General features: G+C 46.0%; 1 protein-coding gene across 2 annotated transcripts in view; it reads left to right on the plus strand.

The window, feature by feature from the left end:
• Positions 1 to 10,915: 10,915 nt before the first annotated feature.
• ANKRD40 (ankyrin repeat domain 40) overlaps positions 10,916 to 18,397 on the plus strand; it is a 45,887-nt gene continuing 38,405 nt past the window's right edge. The window contains exons 1-5 of one of the 2 annotated variants that reach the window (XM_084492261.1): positions 10,916 to 11,349; positions 11,936 to 12,084; positions 12,760 to 13,245; positions 13,812 to 13,987; positions 14,652 to 17,841. In XM_084492261.1, coding sequence (XP_084348387.1) covers positions 11,207 to 11,349; positions 11,936 to 12,084; positions 12,760 to 13,245; positions 13,812 to 13,987; positions 14,652 to 14,795 — 1,098 coding nt within the window. In that variant the 5' untranslated portion in view covers positions 10,916 to 11,206 and the 3' untranslated portion in view covers positions 14,796 to 17,841. Of the gene's footprint in view, positions 11,350 to 11,935; positions 12,085 to 12,759; positions 13,246 to 13,811; positions 13,988 to 14,651; positions 17,842 to 18,397 lie in introns of those variants that run through there. The other variant, XM_084492266.1, reaches the window with a different exon arrangement.

The following is an 18,397-nucleotide window of genomic DNA, read 5'->3' on the forward strand; positions in this document are numbered from 1 at the left end:
TGCCCCAAAATCACCCTTTCTGATCAAGGTGTTGATCTGATGCTGTTGGATGGGCACCTGGGAAGAGCTTCCTTTGGCTCTCCCATGGACAAACCTGAGCCCTGGTGGCACAAAGCATTGGCCCTGCTCTGTTCCCAGTGGTGGGGACACATGGCACCCATTTGACCTTACACCACAGCCCTGAAATCCCTCCCAGGACACACAGCCTCCTGGTTAAGGCTGTTGATCTAGACTTGCCTTAACTGTGCCTATTTTCATTAATGATAATTTCTTTGTCCGTTTTCTTGCTCTTTCTAAGCTCTGAGGGGATGTCCCTACCTCTCTCTGCTGTGCCGAAGGCTGCCCCAGTGTTTGGTGTGGCCCCTTCCAACTGAGGAGGGAAATGAGATTCTCTGATGCACAAACAAGTATAATTGTGGTGTTGCTGCTTTTTTTTTTTTTTTCTTAAACCACTGCTAAAGGAACAGTAAACTGTTGATGATATTTATTAGGCAAACTGAGCAATCCTCATCTGGAGTTACTAAGCGGACGGCGGATAAATGTGCTGGTTTTATTGTGGAAGGGCTCTTGGCAGGAGCTGCCACCCTGCAATGTTCGACCTCCCATCTCCCATTGATCTCTGCCTCGGCGAAGGGGCCCTTGCAAATTCGGCCTCTCGTGCTGTCTGGGCCGGCCGCCACTTGACGCCAGCTCTGCCAACACAAACACAAACCGCCCCCTCTCCAGGCACGGCCGCGATCCAGCGCTGCTGCCTGGTCGCTTGCTTGCTGCAGCTGCGCCATTGAGATCCCCAACGGGAGGGTTTGGCTGCCTCGGGAGCACGGTCCGTAGGGATGGAGCCCTCAGCTCTGTGGGTGCAGCCTCGGAGGGCAGCGGGGTGCTGGGCTGGCTCCTGTCCCTGCCCCGAAGGAGGGAGTTTGCGGGCTTGGAGCCACGGGACTCCACTTGCGAGACCTGCCTCAAGCAAAGCCTGGGCCACTGGTCCCACACAGGGCATCCAGGCACAGCAGGGCTGGTACCAAGTCCCTCAGACAGAGGACTAACACCTGCCCCACCTGCAGGGACCCTGAGCACACAGGGAGCCCTGGGGCAAGCTCTTCTGCAGCCCCACCACCACCAGTCGTGGGCATCAGGTGGCCTTTGTCACTGCACAGATGCGAATGTAATGGAAAGGAAAAGTTGTTTTTTAAAAACTGCCTCATTTAGAAAGTAGCAATGTTCCATTCTGTATATAAAGCTTACTGCATTTAGGGTGGATAGCCTGACATTTTAGAGGGAACGTCCTCGCCAGATCCCCTTTGGAGCACAGCAGCTGACCTCTTGCCTCTAGCAGTAATGCTGCTTCCAAACCCACACTGAAATCCAGAGGATGACTCAAGGACCTCAGCTTTAGATTGTAAAGGGCCAAATCTCCCCCCTTAAGTGCTGTAGCACTCCCTTAGCTCCACCAGGACCTGCTCAGGGCCTGGGCTATTGGGGTTGCCCAGGGAGCCCAGCCTGGCTGCCCACTGCATGCGGCCACTTCAGGGCTTGAGGCTTCGCATCTCCTCCACGTGCCCCGTGCTTGAGTTGCACCTTTGTGTGAAAGGGGGCAACGAGCAGCCACCACCCCACAGTGACAGCCGTCTGTGCTGCCTCCTTCTCCCCCAGAGCAGCTTTTCGCCTGCCTTAGAAGAGCACATCTCGTGCTCGCCCTGGCCGTGAGGCTGGCCGAGCAAGCAGGATTTTCTTCCCCACGTGAGGCACCTCTGAACATCAAAGCAAAGGCAAAGGCTGAGACACGCAGAGAGCTCTGGAAGCACATGCACATGAGCAGGGGCAGATTTGGGCTGAGGGGAAGCAATGGTGTGCCTGGGTCCTATTTTCAGAGCTATTTGTATGTGTAATTAGCAGTGGAAGCATATTTCAGATTCCCCCTAGTTAAGATTTTTGTCAGCGCTCCCTGTAAGCGCCCATAGCTAACAAGAGCTGTTCTGACTCCTGAAATAACCCATCTGAGCAGATAGCAACGTGTAAGGACACACTCAGGGAACCAGGGCATATTTAGAGCAGCGATCGCTCACCGAAACGAGCCGCTGTATCTGTGCATCCCGCCTCGTGCGCAGATGCTCAGTAAGCAGAAGTTAATGTAGTTAGACAAAAGGGCTTAGTTTGGGGGGAAAAATCAATAATGTTAGGGAGTTTATTACAGGGTTATGGGCCACCTGCTAGAACTCTGCATTAGGCCTGCATTACGTTGTGTTTCAGTGCGAGCTGATGGCATTGCTCTCAGGCGAGGCTAGTGCCAGAATTATTATTTTATGCCTCAGCAGATGGCTTCTGCTCGGGGGTTTTATCTTTGAGTGCAGACATACGACTAATCATCATTTGCTTTCTCCTTCTCTGCTAACGTAAGCTGGGCAGGAAGCAATTGCCAGTTTGATGATGGTTCATTATTGCTAGGTTTATTCTGTCTGAAACAGCACAGCGAGAGGCAAAGAGGGTACAAAGGAAGATAATCAACCGGTTATCAGTGAGATATGTGGAAAGTCTGGGCGCAGGAGCCTGCCTTGTGCCGGCCTGTCTCCCTCGCTCTACCAGAAGCAATGCCTTAGGTATCCCACAGACAGTTCAGGCAGGCTACGGAATTGGTGTCTTTGGGTTGTGAAGATTGCAAACGTCAAATGCTGGGAATTAATTCATCCTGCTGTCCATCAGGAAGGTTAGCTTGAATAACAGCATGTTGGGAAACGCCACCACCAAATCCATGGTGTGCAAATGGGTGGAGATATTGCCACGTCTTGCAGCACTGCTGTTCCTGCATAAGCCATGGTGTGCTATCCTCGGAGGCGAACCAGTACATTTGTGGTTGCTGCTGATCTTCGGTTTTTCTTGTTTTCAGTTCTGTTTGAATGAAAATTCAGAATAAAAGTGCCGGTACGAGCCGCAGGCTGGGTGCTCAGCACATCTTTCACCAAAGCACGTGATGTTCCTCCAGGAACGTGAGTTAATTTAGTACCACGTGTACTGCTGTAGGAGGCTAATGAATACTATTAAACCCATTGCACAGATTCACTCCAGTCTGCAAACGACCCTAATTCAACCACCCTTATTTATTTTAAGGAATTTAAAGCCGGGAGGAAGTCACTTGCTGAGAATCACACAGCAGCAGCCATGAAAGGCCGCAGTCCAAGACCCTGCTTCTAGCCCCATGGGCACCATTTGCTTTTCAAAAGGCTAATTCAATATAGAAATGTCATGTTGCTTTTGTTTGTGATGTGAGTCAACTTATGCAAACAGTAAGGTTTTAACCCGCTGTGCAAATGCTGTTACACTTTAATTTAACTCCCCCAGCTCTCATGTTTCCTCCTTGAAAGCCCAGAGTTTCTCCTGGTTTGTACTGCAAGCGTTAATTCCCATAGCGTGAAGGCACCAGCTCACCATCACTCTGAGCCGCTCCTTTTGGAAAGTTTATGAACCTTTCAGCAGACTGAGCCGAGAGTTTGTAAGGTGAAAGACAACTGCTGCAAATTTGCTTGCTTCTGTGCTGCAAGAAGTCAGCTCCAGCCGAGCAAAGACTTCACCAAACCACTGAATGTGCAGCAGTTTGGAAGCCCCCACTGTGGCTGGGAGCCCCTCCAGGAGATGCAGCGCGGCTCCCAGCGACTGGGCTCGCCATCAGGCAGCGGCCGCTGGCTTGGCCGGACAACCTGGAAGTCCCAGAGCTCCTCCGAGGGTTTGGTATCCAAAACTTAGCTATAAACAATAATTAATTCTCACAAAACGGAGCTATTTCCATTTCTGCAAAGATCATGAAAGCCTTTTAGCGTCAATTCCGTCTTCATGGAATTTAAATCTAAATTAGGACAAAAATCTTTTTAACTGAGGACTTATTGCCTTCATTTGGCTTTGCTGGTTGTCCGCGGTCCTGGCTGTGGCTCTGCTGGTCGAAGCTCAGCCAGGAGCAGCCAGCCCCATACGTGGGGAGCTGGGCACTTTGGCAGCCCTACTGAAAGGTGAAATGCTCAGCTTCAGCCTGCAGTGCCCTGCTTCACCGCCAGCTCCAAGACATTGTGTGCACTCAGCAGAGCCCGAATCCAGATGAAGGCCATCAGGAAGAGCTCATAAATCTCCGCTGGGCTGCTGACATCACTACTAGAAATACCCAAAGGTGACTAAGTGCAGCCCTGGTATAAGCAGGGTGCACATCTCCTGGCATTCAGCTGGCAGCAGATCCGAATGCGGGCTGGAGATTTCACAAGCGCTGTCTGCAAAGCGGCGATGCTCTGCTTCCTTTCATCTTCCCAGTACGAGAGACTCCTGCCTGCCCTGGGAAAGGGCTGTTTGTCTGCATTGAATGGCTTTTTTTCATTGTTGCTCTTTCTCGTTTCAGCTAATTCAATGTACATTTTTATTTTAATCTTTTCTTGTTTGTGGCATGACACGTCCACCTGCAGCCTGCACGCAGCGGGGTTCAGGGAGCTGCAGCATTTTGCTTTTCGACAGCAGCGTTGAAGAAAGATAACCAGCCCTTGATTGCCTGATGTGATGGTGGCTGGCAGAGCGATTGTAGGTAATGGTTAAGAGATTCATGTGGTTTAATTGTTATAATTTTCCTGTCTAAGGAAATTTTCCTTCCTAAGGCCCGCGCGTTGGGCTCATTGTGTTATCTAACCAATTGCTGGGATTGTGTTTTAATGACAGCCGCAGCAGGCCTTCTCTGCATAGTGAGGTACAAAGGAACCGTAGCACCATTAGAGGCAAGCGTTTCAAACGTGCTCTCTAATGGCCTGATTTTTCTCCGATTGAAGGTGATGGTAAATATTCTCCTGACTTCAAAGGGGAGCGGGGTGAAGTTGCAGCCAAACCCTCCTGGAAATCCCACCCAGCACTTGATTTTCCTTGACCTGAAGGCCAGCTCAGTCAGCTCTGCTTCTACAAAGGAGCTTTCAAGAGTGATTTCAGCCACTGCTGCAAAGCCACAGGACAACCGAGCCCTCCCAAGTGCTGGTTTCTCTTCTGCAGCTGTCTGGACGGCATCGCTTTTGCTCTCTCTTTGTTGATATTTAGGGCAACAGGATTCCTAATTATGTACTTCAGGCTGGTGGGGTGAACTTGGGCCAGACTGCCTGTAGTGGGGTGGGAGGATGTGGGGTACCCTCACAGGACCTTCGGCTTTGTGTGCCTCAGGCATGACAACAAGTTGGCCTGTGTGCCTGCAAAATCATCATCTCTGCAACCCGTGGCTTGAGCTGTGACTGTGTCTTCCCATCCCAGAGGAAATGGTCTTCAATTCAATGTTACGCTTTTTTCTTTTGTGTTTCCATGACACTGTGGTTACAGATCTCTCTCTAGTGTGGAAAAATATAAATTTTCCATACACTTATTTCCATATACTTAACTAACTTATTTCTAAAATCAATCAGATTTGTCAATCAATATTGTCTACACAGGACCCGTTCCCACTTCTGGCACTGACTCGTTCTGTGAGCTCAGACCATTTACTCCTTCCATGCCACAGCTTCCCCCTCTCTGAAAGGGGACATAAAACTCACACGTGATTTGCAAGTTTCTCTTGTGAATCCCATCACTCTGCTTGCTATCACCTCAGAAGCAACGTCTGGTTGCGATGTGTGACTTCCTGCAACCCCAAAACTGCTTGAAAAAATTAAGTATGCAAAAACCGTATCTGCAGCCATTTGTTTGTGTGTCTGGAGCTACAGCCTTGCTGTGAGAGATCAGCACTTTTTTTTTTTTTTTTTTTTTAATAATAAAACTTTGCCATGGCTAAAAATCTAATCATGTCGCTGTTTCAGAACATATACTTGGTTTGCACTCTCTCAGCTCCTTCCCAATTTGTTTGAGGAATCTCTGGCGTACCAATGGGGTAGCCATAGAAAACCAGGTTAGCGCACAGTAGGGGCTTTCATGGCCACTAATCTTGATGACAAAATTATTCGAACAAACACTTCTTGTGTCACCAATATATATTATGTAAAACCTTGTGACTTTGATTATGTGTCTATAATACAGATTAGTCTGTTTGGGTGTTTGGTGCTGACCTCCAATAAGCTCCTAAAGTATTAGCAAGAATTTGCAAGTGACAGGCAGGCAGAGGTGCTGTTCTGCCTAATCCCATTCTCAAACTCTGACTATATATGTCTGAACAGTTTCTGTTGCTTTCCTTAAAGCACTGGGTTATTTCTTTCTCGGCCCCCTCGCAACGGCCTTTGTCCTTCTCTCCGCTGCTTTGATGTATCACAAACGTTGAAAGATTTAGCTAACCTTATGGATTAGAGCCAGGAAGACAGCGAGAACAAATTTAGAATAGGAGGCAGAGAATGTACCAGCTGGGAGGTGATGCTGTCAATCTCCATGGAGACCTCTTTAGTTACAGCTTTGCTAATTACTCTGTTGAATTGTATAGCGTCTGGTTGAAAGCCCATCCAAGTCAATGGAGAGTTCCTAATTGACTCGTAGCTTCAGCTGGCCGTGTCTCAGGACCATGAGGAGTGCGCAGGGCATAGCTCCTAAGTGTGTCTGGTTATGATTTGCATTCGTGGTTTTCCCCTTGACAGCCGAAATGCAACTGAAGGAGAATTCAGACCTTGATGTGGTCTTCTGCATGGGGGCAGCTTCTCCTAAAGAAATACACAGCCCTTCAGAAACCAGCTTGGACCTTGCCTTAGCAAAACACTTGATGTTTTGCTAATGAATGCAGGTGAACCATCTCCACTGTCTTGTTAACAGCACGTGGACTTGCTACACCTGCAGGAGGTGAACTGGGACCAGATCCACAGAAGCCTTTGTTCTCCAAACACTCAAGTAGGACATGGCCCTAAGCAGGAGCCAGGCATACCTGTACCCTGTGTCCCCTGAGAAAGACAATTTCATGGCTTGGGAGAGCAAGGTGAGGGACTACAGACATGGACAGAGAGGAATTCAGCCAGATGCCTGGAGGAAGGCTAGGCAGCAACCTTGTTGGCTCGGCTTTCTGGGTTTGGACACCCCTCAGCTCTGAAGGGACCAGGCTCCACGACTGCAAACAACAACAGCCCTCAGGGGGAGAAGTTTGGATCCACGCACTGCAGCTCAGGCTTGCCATTACTTGAAGCCAAACTGGCTTTAGACACTAATCCACTGAACAATTTCCAGTTGTTATCAAAATCTACTGGACTTCTTAACCACGAGTCCCTGAGCTGATGTACCACCTCCCTCAGGTTCCAGTCCTCTGACTTGTTTGTTCAGAAACTATTTATTTGTCCTACAAATAGGAACAGTGTTAAATTAACAAACAAAAAGAAAAACAGCCACACACCGTGCCTGATTTCTAAAGGGATTTAGCTGTCTGAGCAGATCCTTCTCCTGCAGATCACAATTCTCCCCCATATCAATGACATTTTCCAACACCCATCAAATTTCAGCCCTGCATCACGTCCATTCTTCAGGGATCTTCTGTTGGTATGTTGATGTAACTAGACAAGTCAAAAGAAAGGCGAGCAGTGTGTTCCCTACAACTTCACAATTCAACAGCATGCTGAAAGCTTTTATTTACCTCAGCAAGAACTGAGGGGCTTAGGGCAGGGCCTCAGCTTCCCTGTCTCAGGTGCTCATCTTGTCTGACACGAGGCAGCTGGAAGTTTTTGGGTTTGAGGCTCGTTACCTTTGGCTGCTTTGGCAGTAGGTGGAACACAACAGGTTTCTCCAGAGCACGATTAGCGTGTCCTATTCTTGGGTGCCTACACACAGATGAGATGAAGCAGTCTCTGGGGTGTGTGTGTGTCTTCCTTCTGGCACACAGCGAGCACTGGATCAGGCAGACTCAGACCTGACAACATGGGGCTTTGAATTTAACCAAGTTCTCCTACAGGCCCTCACACAGGGACTTCCATGGGGCCAGCAAAATAAACAAGTATAACACAAACTGCTTCTCCTGGGTGACTTTGACTTCTTCTTCTGGGCCCCTCTCCGCCGCATTCAGACACTCAGTGAAAGGCCCAAAGCTAGCATGGTTAAGTTAGCTTAGAGCTAGGCAAATATTGGGCTAGACTTTTAGTTTATTATATCTTCATTCTCCACCAGTCCTGCTTTAGTGCTATAAAGCTTTAAATCTGTGTGTGTATGCCTGTGCTTCAAGCCTGTGCTGTTGGGTTGGGTGGGGACTGAGTGCCTCAAATGGGATTGTACAGCTGTATCTACGTTCACCAAGTAACTGGGAATTAAACCTTTAAAAAGATGTTTAATAATAACCTTAAATGACTGAGAAGTCGGTTAAAGGAGCTGGGGAATTAAACCTGCAATGCAAAGGGAGTGAAAAACTTTTCAAGCCTTAAAACAAAAAGAGGGGCACAGGCCTAACGGACAGACCGTGGTTTCTCCAAAAAAGGAGAAAAGAGCCAATATAGAAGTTGGGTCCCAGAAGCTTGCAAAAAGGCAGAAATTAAAACTAAGCCAACAGAATCTGGAAAGCTTGTTCCAAGGACAAAGAATGGCCCGACTCTACACAGACACGTCCCTTGTGGTTACTCCACGCAGCAGCAGGATGTCAAAGCACGGGACATCAAGCACTGCTCGGCGCTGCCGTACAAGTTCCAGCACTCCCACTGCTGCCCACAGTCCACCCAGACTTCACTCACGGCTGGTGGATACAGATGCCCCTCGGGTGGTGAATGCACAGGGAGTGCTGAGCACCTGTAAATCACAAAAACCCAAATATCACTTATTTTGTCTCTCCCACACACACACTCTTCCTGTGGCTCAGAGCAGCAGCTTGGTGTTTCTGCTGAAGGCCAGGGACTTTAGGAAGCACATTTAGGAGGCACACTGACCGCTAGCTTTTGGGCTGGCAGCACAGCACAGGGTGCAGATCCCAGCAGCATCCAAAGAAGATGGCCAGCACCCTGCAGCCCGCACAGACCCTGCTGCCTGCAGTACGGAAATACATGTACAGGTGTGAATGGGGGCTTGCCAGGCATGGGCACAAAAACGGCTGCCATATGGTAAAGGGGAGGGAAGGAGCAAAGAAAGAGCATGCTCTCGGCTTGTCGTGTTTCTGGTATGTGCATGCTAGTGCCAATAAATGGGGTAACACATGCGAGTTTGGGCTGAGGCTCCAGGGCGCAAGGCACAGGCAGGACGGGCAATGGCGGCTGGAGTCAAGCATGCTTGCTGCTAATCCTCTCCGCACAGTGTTTCTTGCGAGAGGAAATCTTATGACTCCAGGGAGAAGTACATTGTGTAACTAAGCAGTGGTGAACCCGAGCTGCATTTAACAGGGCTTGGCACAAACACTAGAGAGTAGGATACTCATCCCCGGAGAGCGTGAGAGAGCCTGTCCCCGTGCCTCGCCTTCGAGTCCTTAAAAGCCCTGGTGGTGGCCTTGGGAGAGGAGCTCAAGCAAAAAGAAAAGCCCCATAACCCTAAACAAATCCGCTCATTGAGCGGGGCTTCCCTTCCCTTGTTACAACATTGCATAACGCCCCTTTGCACTGTGCAGAGTTTTGAAATCTGCAGGATCAAAGCTGTATGGAGACACTATGGATGTGCTGGGGAAAATTTAAAGGCGTTTTACAACCATAGAGAGAAGTGCAGATCTACACTTCGGGCCCTTCTTGCTGTTCCGCTCTGACACCTAGTGGCACAGAGCAGTTTTACCCGTGGCCTAGGATAGGGGTTAATTTTTCTAGGCCTCATCTTGCTCTCTTTGCTTGAATAGATTTTCCCCGTTGGTCTGAGGTCATGTACCACTTTGGAAGAGGCCTACAGGCTATTTTGGCCCTTTATCCTACTGGATTTTTTCCAGGTTTAGTAAGTTGGGATTGCTTAAAGCTGTCGTGGTGTGGTAGAGAGTATTCTTGCTTCCTATAAGATATGGTCAGTTATTCACATTTGTGTGTGCTGTGTTTGAGTTTTACAGCTGCATGCCATGATTGCTAAAGACAGGCAAATGTGGTCATGGGTGCTGACCTGGGCTGAGAAGTAGGATCAATTAGGACAGCTTTTATTGAAAAAGAAAGTTTAACAAAAATAATAATAATAATAATAAATCTAGGTGACAAGTGAAGGCTGGCCTCCAGGTCCCTGAGGTCCGTATTTGCAGTTGTCACTAAACATTAACAGAAGAGGAGAAGTCTTGTTTGCAAACCATTCTCTAAGCCAAGCTGTTGTTCATACAGTTGGTTGTGTCTTTCTGTACAAGCCGAGAACAATTTTTGCTAAGCCTGTTGCAGTCCGTTGCATGAGATCAAAGGCATGTGATCTGGTTTAAAACAAATGCCTCTGAGTCACGGTGCGACCTTTGTCGTGCTATTTAAAAACGTCGCCTTTGCTGCTGAACACTGGGGCTGCACAGGGACGCTGAGCACCCGCGTACCCCACAGACTCGGCTGAGGAGGGATGCCCAAAATGGTGTTCATGTTTAGAAGTGTACTGGGTCTGGCTGGGATGTTAAAACATGGTAAAACCACCACAAGAAGTAGAAATGTCTACATTCAGCAGGCCTCAGCCTCTCCTGACTGATTGAAGTGAAGTTTGCTCCTCTGCTTCTGTGTTTTGAAGCTTCGTTTATGGTGGTAACCGCTTGGGAGCGGTTTGGGTGGTAAATGCTGCAGGCCTGCTCTGCGTGTTATTGCCTCTGCCACAGCAGGAACACGGCTGCCCAACGTGTCTGCAACACAGGTCCTAAATTAAGTGGTGGGTTAAAAATAATGTGACAAATAAGTGCTGAAAAAGAGAAGCAATGAAAAATAATTTAAAAAATCACCTTAGCGCAAATTTCTCATTGGTGGCAGGCACTGATGCCAAAATAGAAACCCTGAAATTGACGAACGCCCCAGCCCACGCTGCAGTGATTTAATTAGCGCTTTAATTGTACCCAGAGGCACACGGGCTGGGAATTATCAGGGGGTGCCCACGGGAGCTGCGGGGCTGTGCTCTCCACCGGGGGCTGCTGAGCCCGAGCCCCAGCCCCATGGCTGGAGGGCAGGCGCAAGGCCGGAGAACCGGCGCAGGCAGCGGGGCGTTTCCACCCCACCGGGGCCGCTCCGTTCCTCCGTTCCCTTCCGAGGCGAACAAGCCGGGAGAAAACCGTGAGGAAAGGCGAGGGGAGCCCGGCCCCGGGCCGCCGCCGCCGCCCGCTGCCCCTGGGCACAAGATGGCGGCGGCCGTGAGGGAGCCCGCGGCGGCGGCCCGGGGCCGGGGCTCCGGGTAGCGGCCCCGCGGCCCCGGGATGGCGGCGCTGAGCAGCGCCTCGGAGGAGAGGGAGCTGCAGGAGCGGCTGCGGGAGGCGGCGGCGCTGGGGGACGCCGAGGAGGTGCGGAGGCTGCTGGGGCTCGGCGTGGACCCCAACTCCCAGAACGAAGTCGACGGCTGGTGAGGGGCGGCGGGGAGCGGGGGGCTGCGGAGGGGACCCGGCTCCCCGGGCCGGGGGTGGAGGCGGCCGCGGCTCCTCGGTAGCCCTCGGCCCGCGGTGGGGAGGCCGCTGCTGCCCGTGCCTCGGGCAGGGGTTTTGGATGATGTTTTGATGAGGGGTTTTGGCCCCGGGGTTTCCAACGTCAGTCTGGGCATCCTGCATTTGATGTCGCTTCACCCCAGCCATCGCTGCTTCGAGGACGCAGTGCTTTAGTTTTGCGGTTTACTGAAAAAGAAATGCTGATCTCAGAAGGCTTTGGGGTTTATGGATAAAGAGGATCATAATGAAGGGAGCCTGTCCTGCTTCCACCTGCCGCCACCACCTGTTTGTGCTGGGACCTCTCCTTAGGCTTCCCCAGCACGGCTCACTGTCAGCCTTGCTCTGAGAACTTGGAACACAACTGTTAACTTCAAAGATAAAATGTGATGCAATGAAGGAAACTTTATTCCCAGGTGTCCTGCATGCAACCCAGGTGAATCGTTGACTGGCAGCCAGGAGGATTCAGGATAGATCTGAGAGCACAACCCCTCTGTTTCCTTCCCCCAGGACTTGCCTGCACTGGGCCTGCAAGCGGAACCATGCCCAGGTGGTGGCTTGCCTGCTGGCTGCTGGCGCGGACAAGCAGATCCTCACAGCCACCGGGGAGCTGGCTGCACAATTAACTTCGAAACCAGACATCCGCAAGATTTTGGGAGGTACTGTTCCTGTCTTAAAAGCACTCTAGAATTTGTGATCTTTTTATACTTTCACCCAGATCAGTAGACTGGCAAAACTTTGGGTAGGACGACTATCTAATTCGGTAGCTCCCGGGAAATAAACATGTATCACGTAACTTCTAATTGCTTTTTGGTCTGTGAGCGGAGCTTTTTGAGCTGCTTTGACATTAATATCTGTCCTGTAATCATCACTCATGTAAGAATTTAACTTACTGTAGAAATGTGAAGCAAGGAAAAGAAGGCTTGGATATGGTATCACATTCACTTACCTGAAGAAATATTTGGTTTAAGATGCTGGCATGGGTCATAATAAACCATTTGCAGCAGTGTTATTAAAAGCATTGCAAAATTAGATTTACTGAATAACTATGAGCCCTTTCCTTCAAAAATGCTAGAATAACACTGCTAGAAATGACATAATTTCCAATGGTTATTTGTAAAAATATGTATATTTTTTTTATTTTCTTTTGAAGCTACTTGCCTTCCAGGTGTTACATGCTTATGAGAAATCAGTATTATCCTTGTGTTTACCTCAGAATGTGATGTAGTTTTAAGAAACAACTGACTATTCAAAATGAGAAAGATGCATCCAATAACTTGGTGGCTTTTTTCTCTCTCATCCCCTACTCCCACATTTTTGAATTTCATTAATAGAGGAAGACAATGAATGTCAAGGAGCGAAAGATTTAAATTTGCCAGTTGTTGCAAACTATTTGGCCAACCCACCATTCCCCTATGTCTATACTGAAGCAAGCATTCCAGACAGCTTGGCAGAATCCCAGAATGAAAGTGCTTCCATCTCTTCCGCTTCCCAGAGTGAAACTAGTCCTTGTTCATCAGCAACTCAGGTTGAAGGCATATGCACACCTACATCGTGTAACAGCGACAATGGTTTTCCTGCGCCAGATGCTGAGGAACAGCTGCCCAGCCCCTCACCACCTACCCCAGCACCAACATGTGTAACACCTGAAGTACAGAACGGCCCCGTTTGTCAGCCACCCATGTCTCACAGCAGAGGTCTGTTTTCTCCTGTAGCATCGAACGAGGCTGTACCTCAGCAAACTGACAGTTCGCCTACTGGTCCTGCACCAACATTTCAGCCCTTTTTCTTTACTGGAACTTTCCCGTATAACATGCAAGGTAATGAAGTGCAATTTTCATCCTTCTATTATATCCCATTCCATGTTTTTGTTACTGATGGAGGTAGGGATTCATTCCACAGTCAGAATAACGTTGAACAGAGGTAGAGATGTTAAGTTCTTTGGCCAAAAATACACAATAATACATTGATTATTTTTTTCTGCATTCCCAAGTAAAAATAACTGTTGTACTACTGTTTTTAAGATACAGTAGTTACCAAACTTTGTTTTCCACCCATGGAACAATCAGTCGTCGTGACTGAGCAACAGAAAATCTCCAATGTTGCAAAATACCATATAGCATAAAATGTATCACAGGTAGTTTGGTAGCAGCTTCACTTTGTGACTGGATGGGTCAGATTTTTAGCATTACAAACATGTTTCCCAGTGTATTTCTGCTCTCTTAACCACCAGTTGCTGGTGAAATAAAGGCACAGTATTTCTCCATGAGGGAACAGATGTTGTATTATAAAACCTGAGCTCAAAAGATAATTGTAATACTTTAGTGTTAGGGTTCTTGTTTGTTTGGTTGTTTTTTTAGGGGATATTTTTTTTATTTTCAATCAGAACTTGTACTTAAGGTGAGAGTCCAGAATCTCAGAGACAACGACTTCATTGAAATTGAGCTAGACAGACAAGAACTGACTTACCAAGATCTGCTCAGAGTGAGTTGCTGTGAATTGGGTATAAATCCTGAACAAGTAGAGAAGATAAGAAAATTACCTAATACACTGGTAAGAAAGGTAAGAATTGAAATCAGAGATTAATTTGACTCTGTACTTTATAGGTACCAGAGAAGTTATTTCTGTAAAAAGATCAGCAAAACACGGCATTGTGTTAGAAACTGATTTAAGCTTACAAATTCAAAAGAACATTGGACTTGCCTTGTAACTTCATCATAACTTGCTTAAAACATTCTTGTCCAAACAATTATTTCAGCTCCTAGAGCGTATGGAACAATTAGATCAACTTTTAATGCATGAGAAACAGTGCATTAGCATGCTTTTAGTATAATTGCTGTGTATTGCTTCAGTGTTTGCTTGTCTTGAGAACAAATAACAAGGGGAAGAAATGCCACAAATTGTTATGTGCGTAGTTCAAAGATATGCTATTAACAAACAAACATACTCTTACGGTCTAAAAACACCTATATTAGGTGTTCTGTAAATGAAATGTGTTCAGTCACCTCTTAAGTGACGTGCATAAACAGTCAAATCATCATGAGGTTCAATGCAACAAAACCATGCTTTGAGAGTGTATACTGGTAGGAAGTTTTCATCTTTATGTATTGCTGTCATTGGGTATAAACTCCCTAAACTTTAATTTTTGCTTTCTTCAGCTATTATAAAGTAAGACCAGATATGTTCGATATGTTCAGAAGTTGTTGTTCTGTCTGTTCTTTAAAAGGACAAGGACGTGGCCAGACTTCAGGACTTCCAAGAGCTGGAGTTAGTTCTTGTGAAAAGTGACAGCTCTCCCTTCAGAAATGCTGCATCAACCTTGACTGAGAGACCATGCTACAACAGTAGAGCATCAAAGCTGACTTACTGACTCTTCTAGATGCATTCTAGAATACAAAAACCTGGTAATTATATGCTGCTGCCTTTTGAAGGCAGTGAATTAAGCATCTATGAAACCTTAAGTTATTGTTAGGGTTAATATTTTAACTAATAATTTATCTTTGATATTTAATAACCCCTTTGCTTTTATTTTTTTACTTGATACTGTATTCAGATAAAGGATACCTCATATGTCTACTAAAATCACATGCTTCCAGTGCCGTTCAGTTTATTGATTGTATTTGGCAACAGAGGGCAGCAAAGACTGAATTGTTGATGCAAAAGTATGTTGAGCATTCCCACTCTGACCAAGTAAGACTCATGGAAAAGACATTCAGGAAATAGTGTGTGTATGTATGTGTTTTTGAACTTCCTGCTTAAGTTACAATGCAGAGGTCTTTGTCGTACAATGAACGGCTGCTCTCTAAAAATGTAGGATTCCTTAATCTCTTTCCCCTTCAAAGTCTTACCAAGATGCTACTGTTTTCTTTCCACTTCTCTGCAAACTTATAAGCAAATTGAATGTCACTTAAATACCAAATGAATACAGAGCAGTGTTTTTTGAATGTGAGAAGGGTTTTTCACATTCACCTCTAGGCCCAGGACTCCAGTGCAACAGTAACGAGGACAACAAGCATTCTGCATTTTTAAGACCTGACTGTGCAGAAGGCAGTTACCTCAACTGCCCTGTGCAAGCCAACCCCATAGGCACCTGCACTTGAAGCACAGCTGTACCCCAAGTGTAGTGCTATTTAAAGAAATGTTTGCTTCCTGCAGCAGCGTGGTGCTGGCCATGCTGCTTTTAGACACGAGCTGGTACACATGCAAGGTACTGCATACAGCCTGTGCCAGTGCTAGCTTCCAACACCACACCATGCTGCAGTGTGTGACATACACACAGCCTTACTCTCCTCCACCTAAATACAGTTCCATAGTATGACACCACTGCATCTACCTTATGAGGCTAGGAATAGTTAATGCTATCAGGTGACAGAAGAAAAGCTGTTACTGGCCTAAAATAAGAACAGTGAGGTAAGACTGCCCACCTTTAAAAACTTGTTTCTTTCCCTTACAAGAATATTGCAACTTAAGTGAGGGCATCCCTTCAGTTCCACAAGATATTAAAAAAAAAAAAAAATCATTAAGAAGTATTTAAGTTGTAAAGCAAGTTAACACTCCTATTCAAAAGAAAGCCCTTAGATTTCAAACGGTAGAGAGGGCATCATAAAGCTGTGGCTTTTGTCTTTATTTTCCCAACCATTTGAGGAGACCATATATTAGACACACCAGAAGCCAGTACTGTCAAGGAGCTTCTGTATAGCCCAGCCTCAAAGACCAGTTACAAGGTGCGTGGTTAGCTTCTGCTGTGTGAGGAGCAGGAGAAACACAACATACCTATGTTCTTGAGGTATCACAACTCTAAGGTGCATACTATGCTCCTGATTAGCCATACTAAACTGGAAACACAATTGTTAAATAACCTGCAATTTTACCATCACTTTTAAGCAGTGTCAAAATTGTTAGCCAGACAAGTACCTAGAAGGCTGAAGGCCTCTAAGTGTTTTCATGTGATTTTGGGGTGGAGGGAGAGAAACATCTGGCTATGATGAGGACTGCTTAGCTAGCACTGAAGCAAGTCAGTAATGAAAATATTCATAAAATCACAAATGGATGGCAGAAGTCATTATTAAAACACACCTTGTTGGAGTCCCTCCTTTTCAGTCCAAATTTTCATTAAGGTAGTTGACTTGCAGTATGCTGAAATATTAACAGCCTGAAACTTCTTGAGCTAACGCCAGCTTTCTGCAAAATTAAGAAGCTTTTTGTTTTCTCTTATACCAAAAAAACTAACACAAAAACCTTTACACCAAAAATGTTAAAATAGGGAGTAGAGTTATTTTTTCTGAACCTGAGGGTTGTTTATTTTTTTATTATTTGATACCAATTTTCCTTCAATCTCTGCTTTATTAAGCTGCATTAGAGCAGATTCTTTATACACAGCTGGCAGAGTTTGTTGTATGATCTGGATTGCAGTGTTGACATCGAGACCATGAATAGTACAATCAACGTGTTTTGGTAGGAGCAGTATGGCTGCTACGATTTCTTAGCTTCCTGTGGCACAGCTGCGTTATCACTGAAGCGACTCCTCCAAGGGAGGTTAGTACAAGCATGCATTTCAGAAAAATACAGAAACCCCTTCTGCCAGCAGAAAAGATGCTCGAGTCTGCGTTCAGGCTTTCCATTAAGTTACTTGGGCTTAAAATTCTTGCTTTAGTGGTTTGAAAATAATTACCATCCTTTCCCACCTGCTCCATATTACAAGAAATGCAACTTAACATCTTTTCACTTACTTACTCTAAGTCCTTCTCTGTCCAAGAGCTGGGCTACTTTAAAGCCTGATTCAGCTGCTGGTAAGCTAAAAAGTATGACACAACATGAAGTAGAAATACCTAACTATTTCTCCCATTTTGTTTTTCTTGTAGGACAGGAAAGGAGCTTTTATCTTAACTATTTATCTATCTTTTCAATGTAGCTTGGAGGCTAGTTCAGAAGATGTGCAATAACTGTTTGAAAACCTGTACAGTAATAGTTAAACAGTTTAAAATAAAACTGATTCCTTTTCAGTTCCTGTACTTAGGACATCAGTGTAAAAGACTGCCTTCACTAATTAATGAGCATTCAGCTATAGGAGCAGCTGGTTTAAAAAAGCTTTATTTGCACTAGTTTCCACAAAGAATAGCTGTTAATGTGATTAGACTAAAACTTTAATTATGATTTGACTGTAATAATAACAATAAGTCTATGCATTTCAGAGAAATATTTTTATATGTTTTATGCAGTTTGATAGACTCTAAGGCACACTAGCTAAGTTTCGTTGTTTGTTTTTCTTTGGACAATAAATTGGTGGTAGTAACAACTGAAACTAAGTTTACAAAACTTACTGTTCTTCCAAGGACAACTTTTGTTTGCACTACAAACTGATACTGAACTGACAGTGCTACTCTTCAGTTCTATTAAAATATTGGTTGTTTAAAGTATTTACATGTCTTCCCTTTTCCTTGGCTGGGGGGGAACGGGACAGGGGACACAAAACAAGTAGGGTGGATGTTAAAATTTTATCACAACTTTGAAAAATCACAAAGCAATATGTTCTGAACAACAAATAAAGGACTCATCAAGGTGCCAAGCCAGTATGGCAAAAGCACGGGGGAAGTGCTTACTTAAATAAGCTACATGTTTTTTGCACAGCATACCTGGAAAATCTCAGATTTTATCTTGGTCTTGAGCTCTGAAGATGACACTTTTCACACAGACAAATGTATTGTGGAGACACTCACTGCATTTAAATCTGAAGGAAATTACTGGAAAGGCACCATGTTTCCTATGCTTTGAAATACAGAATTTTTCCTTCATCTTCAATGCAGCAGAATCTCCACTATTAGATGTGCTAAAATGTAAATCCCAGCCCAAGTTACTACAAGGTTCTTCATTTTTTTACCATTTGTACCTGTCCAAAGTAAGTAAAGGAAACTGCTGCTCCCCATAACAATTATAACGTAATTATAATTACAAGCAACGTAAGGTGCAAGCAGA

Source organism: Aythya ferina, assembly GCF_964211825.1.
Source record: "Aythya ferina genome assembly, chromosome: 18".
NCBI lineage: Eukaryota > Metazoa > Chordata > Aves > Anseriformes > Anatidae > Aythya > Aythya ferina.